This window comes from Diaphorina citri, unplaced genomic scaffold (genome assembly GCF_000475195.1).
Source record: "Diaphorina citri unplaced genomic scaffold, Diaci psyllid genome assembly version 1.1 scaffold221, whole genome shotgun sequence".
Lineage (NCBI taxonomy): Eukaryota > Metazoa > Arthropoda > Insecta > Hemiptera > Psyllidae > Diaphorina > Diaphorina citri.
Window position 1 is genome coordinate 46934 of NW_007377658.1, and position 8699 is coordinate 55632.

At 41.4% G+C, this 8699-nt stretch overlaps 1 protein-coding gene across 1 annotated transcript; it reads right to left on the reverse strand.

Moving 5' to 3' along the window:
• Nucleotides 1-5336: 5336 nt before the first annotated feature.
• On the reverse strand, nt 5337-6561 carry LOC103506186 (probable proline--tRNA ligase, mitochondrial). The gene is made up of 3 exons (XM_008470571.2): nt 6475-6561; nt 5827-6001; nt 5337-5498 (listed from the first exon to the last, which is right to left on the reverse strand). Exons 1-3 carry the CDS (start codon nt 6559-6561, stop codon nt 5344-5346), a joined length of 417 nt encoding a protein of 138 aa, XP_008468793.1. The 3' UTR covers nt 5337-5343.
• Between the last annotated feature and the right edge of the window lie 2138 nt (nt 6562-8699).

The following is an 8699-nucleotide window of genomic DNA, read 5'->3' on the forward strand; positions in this document are numbered from 1 at the left end:
CTGGTTCCCAGTATTAATCTTGGGCTGTTGCGATTGTTAGTTGACATACCTTGCAAACGGAGGGTGGGCGGAGTGTTTTTTAGGATGTATCCCGCGGACATTCCTGGGTCATTCCGGGTTACCCCGGGTTGCAAATTACTCGTTTTAAGGGAATACGCGGGGTTTTACACATGAGCTAAAATAGCTTAAGCCTTATTTTGGCAAGCTCTTTGATAAACCTTGTTTGTTGTTTCACGTTTTAGCACTTAAAACTTTGAAATCCGAACGGTGTGTACATGTCCAATATTACCGTCGTTAACATTGACACAGTCAATATCGGCCCGGTAACTGCCAAGTTTGACAATATTAGACTATACCGACCGGCGTTGAATCTGAAGTGGGAAGTTTGCTTCTTTGGGGTAGAGCCAAGGAGGAAAATAAAAATTTCTCCCAAAACTGTCTCCCTTGACATTGACGATACGCAGAAGACAGCAGGGCTTTTAGCTTCTCTCCTCCTTCTGTCCTATTCACTCTTTCGGGTCGGCAGGCTCTTGCTTGTATTAAGGGTAGTCCTATATTTAGGCCGGGGCCCCGCCCTTAGCTTGGGCGCGCCCGGATCGCGAATGTTCGTCTGCGGTGATGGTTGATTCGAATTGATCCGACCGTTTTTGGGGAAAAAAATTCTCAGGTTCAAAAACGGAATATTGAAAGACGAAGAGTTGGATGTAAAACTGGGCAGCGCAACACGTTATAATTAACGAATCCGGGGACTCGTATAGTTTGCAAGACTGGCCGAGAGACCTAGACTTAGAATAAGAAGAAAATGAGCGGTGGAATAGGGGTTAAGATAAACCCCAGTCGCAAAGGTATGGAACATAAGATGAGGAAGGTAAAGTGCAGATAGGGTTACAAAGGCTACTTACCTCAATTCCCCTGGTGTGTTCTAGGCCCCCTCCACACTGACTACAGGATTCCTCATGTGGATGGGCCGTAGCGTTAACTCCCGTGTTACAACTAGGACATACCAGTAGATCATCCTCCCCTATGTTACTAACGTAATGGTATTCATGGGATAAATGTCCGCCCAGTGAACTGGAATCTCCTAGCACTGGAATAGAGAGAAGATGAGTAATGAGTAATGAGTTAGCGCGTCTGCCTTGAAAGCGCTAGGCCGCGGGTTCGATTCCCGTCCGGCTTTCTCCAATCCTGTCTTCCTTCTCTCTTCCATTTCAGGACGATAAGACCTTAGCAGTTACAGTTCCCTCTGTCAAACCTCTCAGAAAAAAAAAGAGTTAATGAGTAATGTGATCGTGTGTAACTTAAGTAAGGCAAATGCAGTGTTCTCTGCACCCTGGGCACTGGTGCAAACTATACATTTTGAAATTTGGGAAATGTCCGGGTTTTCGATGGAATGTCCGGGTTTTTGGAACCAAATCACAAATGTCCTACTTTTTAAAAATTTGATCTGGAGACCCTAAATGTGACAGAAAAATAAAAGAGGTTTAACGACACTGTAAAACGGTTGAGGTTTTAGTAGCGGGGGTTTTACTCTCCATTCCGTGAGAAGTTAATGGTTTCCAAACATCCTCACCCAGTCTGAGTGGGTTTGCTAAAGGTAGCAGCTATCACTGTGCTTGGAGTCAACGCGAAAATGTAAGTCACACTATTATTGCATTTTTATTATTCAACTTTCAATTTAATCGGTGATTTTATGGTAAAATTTCCCATGTTTCTTCCTTTGGCTCTCTCAGTCACCTTAGGCCACACACACTCAGATTAATGTTAAACTGTTTTGTTTAAGCAATCTAATTGAATAAGTAGCAAAATTTAAAATAAACCAAACAGATTGGTTGATTTGATATAAAATTAGAACACTTAAATCTTGTTCTTCTTTCTCTGCTATTTGTCACTCATTTCATAAAATGACATGTAGTTTTGTTAGTAACATCTCATTACTTCCTCTGTTTTCAGGCCAAACCTCATCGCTACCGGTAACAGCACTGGGGAAACACACGTATGGCAAATACCTAAATATTTCAAACTGTGAATATGAAACTCCGAAATTCACCAGTACTCGATGCATCACCGATGTTAAGCGACGTTGAATGTGGTTGGTATTTGGAGATTTCGACGGATGGTCGTTTTTGTAGCGACAAGTGTCGGAGTCGAGTGGATTGGAAATTGAAACACATCACATGCCTTCAGGCACAGGCACACTCTATTTGTCAAGTGTCTAGGCTTACTTTGCCCTTTGGGATCCATTTCATTTGACGGAACCATTTTTGAAACACATCACATGCCTTCAGGCACACTCTATTTGTCAAGTGTCTAGGCTTGCTTTGCCCTTTGGGATCCATTTCATTTGAAGGAACCATTTCAATATAAGCGTAGACCCCGCTTTGCTGAAATAGAAAAATGTTGTTAACAAATGTCGGGACATTGACCATTAGGCCATTTTCCTACGCGCGTCCCAATATTTTTCTACAATGGAACTGCTGGCTTTCGAGGCTGGACAGGATTTCAGGTGTTCTTGGTTCATGGGAGAGTTAACATAAAGGACAGTTAGGAGAGTTTTTGATACCTATTCTATGACGAAATAGAAAAATAAAACACTCAACACTATCTTTACCTTTCTCTATTGAACAGGCTTTCGAGGCTGGACAGGAATTCAGGTGTTCTTGGTTCATGGGAGAGTTGACATAAAGAACAGTTAGGAGAGTTTTTGATACCTATTCTATGACGAAATAGAAAAATAAAACACTTAACATTATCTTTACCGAATCGAACCCGCGGCCTAGCGCTTACAAGGCAGACGCACTACCAACTAAGCTAACTAGGCTGGCAGGGTCATGAAATCAAGTCAATATGACAGTGGCCATTTTAAGATCCCATTTTAAATCTTTCTCGTTGTTAAATGGAGAATGCATCGAATTCAGCGACTACTCTATTTGGATTACAAAAGTATCAAGGATATAATACTTCTGGAGAGTGCGTTTGCAGAGACGAACAAGTGTGGACTTGGTGTTCAGCAAGTGTATTTGGCGCTGTCCTCACATAACCTGTTTATAGGTAAGTTGGTGTCAAAGTGATTTCAAGTTATTAAACGAAGAAAGTGAGTTTCAAGTTTTGACTACCTACTGATTTTTTAGTTTGTCTGTCAGTTTGTTTTTTTTTACCATAATTCTCGAACGGTTTGTCCGATTTGGAGGAAATTTAACACTCAAAGGATATTTTTGCTCATTAAATTTTTTTGGCCTCTCTTTTTCTGCGTAAATTCTACAATTGACCGACTATTTTTCCCCCCTTTTTTTATTTAAGCAAGGTTTTTATTTTATAAAATTTTCACCTATTTTGTACCAAATACATAAGACCTTGTTTAGACTGCGGGAGTGAAGGGCCTTTTCAGTCTCATTCTGGCAGTATAAACAGGCTATATTCTATTCTATTGTATCGTTGATTTATACACACAGTATAAGGCGCTATGGCGAGGGGCAGTTTCGTCTATGAAACGTGTTTTTAAATAGTACTTACTTTGGCGGGTATTATACACACAGTATAAGGCGCTATGGCGAGGGGCAGTTTCGTCTATGAAACGTGTTTTTAAATAGTACTTACTTTGGCGGGTATTATACACACAGTATAAGGCGCTATGGCGAGGGGCAGTTTCGTCTATGAAACGTGTTTTTAAATAGTACTTACTTTGGCGGGTATTATACACACAGTATAAGGCGCTATGGCGAGGGGCAGTTTCGTCTATGAAACGTGTTTTTAAATAGTACTTACTTTGGCGGGTATTATACACACAGTATAAGGCGCTATGGCGAGGGGCAGTTTCGTCTATGAAACGTGTTTTTAAATAGTACTTACTTTGGCGGGTATTATACACACAGTATAAGGCGCTATGGCGAGGGGCAGTTTCGTCTATGAAACGTGTTTTTAAATAGTACTTACTTTGGCGGGTATTATACACACAGTATAAGGCGCTATGGCGAGAGGCCAGCGTAGTTCATGATCAGTGCTCAATAGTTCCAAACTGGCCGCTAGGAGGCGTGACACTCCTATGCCATAACTAGTATTATACACACAGTATAAGGCGCTATGGCGAGAGGCCAGCGTAGTTCATGATCAGTGCTCAATAGTTCCAAACTGGCCGCTAGGAGTCGTGACACTCCTATACCATAACTGCCCAATATGAGAGGTACGCGTGTGTTATCCTGGGTCGTGTAGTGAGCGCCAAGAGCCTCGGAGTATTTGGTGCCAAGTAGAAATGTGTGGGCTACCTGGGAAATGAGATGATAATATTTTCTGTTGGGTACGAACATTCAGATTCAGAGAAAATGAGATGGAGAGATAAAGTGGAGGAGGATGTTATCCTGGGTCGTGTAGTGAGCGCCAAGAGCCTCGGAGTATTTGGTGCCAAGTAGAAATGTGTGGGCTACCTGGGAAATGAGATGATAATATTTTCTGTTGGGTACGAACATTCAGATTCAGAGAAAATGAGATGGAGAGATAATGTGGAAGAGAACATTAGAGAGAAGGGATGGAGAAAAGAGGAGGCATTGGATAGACGGAAATGGAGGAGTAGAATACAAGATGGAAACGCCGACCCCAAATAGAATTGGTTCAGATCCAGAGAGCGTCAGAACGTTTGATATGCTCAGGGCCGTAAGAATTAATATTGCACAACGCGACGTCAAAAGTAGGTTGGGAAGCAGAAAGTAGTAAGACAAAAACTTGGACTCTTAAAAAGGGGTTTTTGCTGTTAGTAACATCTCATTACTTCCTCTGTTTTCAGGCCAAACCTCATCGCTACCGGTAACAGCACTGGGGAAACAGACGTATGGCAAATACCTAAATATTTCAAACTGTGAATATGAAACTCCGAAATTCACCAGTACTCAATGGATCACCGATGTTAAGCGACGTTGAATGTGGTTGGTATTTGGAGATTTCGACGGATGGTCGTTTTTGTAGCGACAAGTGTCGGAGTCGAGTGGATTGGAAATTGAAACACATCACATGCCTTCAGGCACAGGCACACTCTATTTGTCAAGTGTCTAGGCTTACTTTGCCCTTTGGGATCCATTTCATTTGACGGAACCATTTTAATATAAGTGTAGACCCCGCTTTGCTGAAATAGAAAAATGTTGTTGACAAATGTCGGGACATTGACCATTAGGCCATTTTCCTACGCGCGTCCCAATATTTTTCTACAATGGAACTGCTGGCTTTCGAGGCTGGACAGGATTTCAGGTGTTCTTGGTTCATGGGAGAGTTAACATAAAGGACAGTTAGGAGAGTTTTTGATACCTATTCTATGACGAAATAGAAAAATAAAACACTCAACACTATCTTTACCTTTCTCTATTGAACAGTGGACATTTTATTTTTCATCACCGGTACAGCGCTGGTTCTTAGGGATAGAAACCCGTATAGAGCTTCCAGTGATAATTCCTGAGAGAAATCGCTACTCAAATCTATCACCTCGAATAGGGACGGGGTCTGACTGGCGGCTTTACCTGAAATAAAATAAAATAGAACAGAAATTGGTTAGCCCAGTTAGCTTGGAGGGTCGGTCTGCGTTGTAAGCGCTAGGTCGGGGGTTCGATATCCGTCCGGGGCATATTTTATCACAACCAGCTGATAAGGTTTGTTCTCGGAACGGCTGGCTTTCTCCTATCCTGTCTTCCTTCTCTCTTCGGATTGGATTGGATTAGGGGTCACTCGAGATGAAATTTTGCAAAAGTGTGCAGCAAATAAAGGCAATTTTCTCATACGCTTTTGGCTCGGATCGGGCTTTTGGGGACCCCATACGTGCCCCTTTATTAACTTCTACAAGGTACTTACCTATAACTACTATGTAAGGATATCCCAGGAGTTTGGCTTCCAATAGTCTGCGTCCTATGGTAAGCTCAGTTCTATCATCTACTATCACATTATTAGACAGGGTGTTCACAGTAGATAGCGTGGAATATAGTTTGCTCACGAGGTGACCTGTGAATTTGGCTTCTTTACTTCCCTCCTGTAAGAAAAAAGTTCAGGGATTATTGTGGATGAGTTGGCATTAAAATAATAATAATAATATTTTAATTCAATTTAATTGAATTAAAATAAAAACGAGTTCGATTAACGCCTTGGGCGAACTTCATTCTTACCAGGAAAGATTCGTTTTTGAAACAAGTCGGACAATCCTTCTCCTATCCTTGCTTTAAGAGAGTTTAGTTGGATTGGAGTTTAGCGCGTCTATCTTTCACTTTATTCGTGCTCGGGCCGGACTTTATCCTAAACAGATAATGTTCGTTCTCGGAACGGCTGGCTCCTATCCTGTCCTTTCTTCAATTTCGGGACGATAAGACCTCCGTTGTTACTTACAGTTTTTCTCTATCAAACCTCTTGGAAACCCCCCCGACCCCGGGGTTATGGAAGAAATTCAAAAACATGACCATCTCCAAAACCAAACTAACACCCAGTCCTTGTGGAGACACAAAGACGAACAAACCTCCTGAGGAAATGAAACTCAATGAAGTGAATTCCCCGCTCAACAATACCAAACATGAAGTGAGCGTACTCAAAGAAATACATCTCACCTTTCCAAGGTTCTCGTGGAACCTTAGTTTCTTTTCTTTTTCAAAAAAGTACTCTCCTATCCTGTCCTCCTTCTCTCTTCAATTTCGGGTCGATAAGTGGGGTTATGGAAGAAATTCAAAAACATGACCATCTCCAAAACCAAACTAACACCCAGTCCTTGTGGAGACACAAACACGAACAAACCTGAGGAAATGAAACTCAATGAAGTGAATTCTCCGCTCAACAATACCAAACATGAAGTGAGCGTACTCAAAGAAATACATCTCACCCCTAACACACTCAATATTCAGAATAATTACAAGATAGCGCCACCGACCCGTTATAAATCACCTCACGATGAAACCCCAACTCTGTTTCGAATCAAACACCCCGACGAAACACTGGATCTGTTTCGAACAAAACACCGCGTGAATAGTTCAGACTGTGACATCGAGGCTGTGGCAACACAACTTAGTATCATCACGTCTTATCTGATGAGTAATATACCTGTGTATGAGATTGTACTCCTCGCTAATGAGAAATGCATGTACAATACTCCTCATGTACAACACACCTTGCTCTTCTCACACAGACTTGCTCAGCTGGTAATAATCGTTCTTTTTTTTAAACATTTTATATCTTCGGGAGAAAAAGTAAGACCCAAGTCCCAAAATTCCAGATATGTAACTTGACTATTTAGCACACATAAACTCCCCAAAGTTTTAGACCATTGCTGTCCCTCGCTAATGAGAAATGCATGTACAATACTCCTCATGTACAACACACCTTGCTCTTCTCACACAGACTTGCTCAGCTGGTAATAATCATTCTTTTTTTAAACATTTTATATCTTCGGGAGAAAAAGTAAGATCCAAGTCCCAAAGTTCCAGATATATAACTTGACTATTTAGCACACATAAACTCCCCAAAGTTTTGGACCATTGTTGTCCCTTTTCTTAGTGGATTTTACATTTCACTCATCTACCCTGTAAGAGCTATAAGGGCCTTTTATTCCAAGTGATCTCTCCAGTTCACTGCGCATTCCCAGACTCTCCTGAAAAAATATGCACAATAAAATTGAATTTAAACTGGGAAACAATAGAAATTAAAAAAAACGTAAATATTGATCTAAAGTATTCTACAGTCTAAACCTATCCTTTTTTTATGAGGTTTGATAGATAGAACTGTAACGTAACTCCTAAGGTCTTATCTTCCCGAGAGTGAAAAAAGATGGAAGACAGGATAGGGGAAAGCCAGCCGTTCCGAGAACGAACGAATATCTGTTTAGGATAAAATCTGCTCCAGGCGGGAACCCGCGACCTAACGCTTACAAGGCGGACGCGCTACCAACCAAGCTAGCTAGGCTGGCTGCACCTTTTCTTCTTTCTTTAACTGACCCGGGAGGAAGAAAAAAGTTCGAACCTTAAAAGTACAAGGAGGGTCGCATTTTCCTCTCTTCTGGAGCTCATTTCACCTCTTTTGGCGTTCTAGCACCTGTTTGGAAATACTAAACCATAGGAAATACAAGAGAGCGCGCCATTGGAATCGTTCCCGAAAGGAAAAACAACTGGGTACGACATTTTATTAATTACTCTACCTCTTGACACTAATGTAAGCGGTGGATTAATTGTGTGTATGTATGTAAGTAAGGGTCATGGGTAGTTAAATTACCTAGGCATGCTATTAAACTATTGTTATAAACAAGAGAGACAGAGAAGAAAGAAAAGGAGGGAGAAAAACAAGAGGAGGAGGAGGAGAGAAGAAGGGAGGGAGAGAGAGAAGAGGAGGAGGGGAAGCATAGGAGGAGGAGAGAGAAGAAGAGGAGCTGAAAGGAGGAGAAGGAAGCAGGAGAAAGGTTATCATACCATTTTATAGGAAGAAAGATTAAGAGGACAAGGAAGTAGAGAATGGGAAGAAATTGAAGAAGGGCGAAAGCTAGAGGAGTCCTTATAAATTGCTTGATAAGAACTTAACAGCTTATTGAACTTGCGAAGTTGCTTTACAACATTACAACTGGCTGTAATTTAACTCATATGAATCGTTTGGATGTGCGAAAAATTACAGAGGCTTATAAGAACCGAGACGAAGAAAATTTCGTGTCATTCAGTGTGAACGGACTGTTAATGTTACGACTTGCTGTATGTTGAAAATGA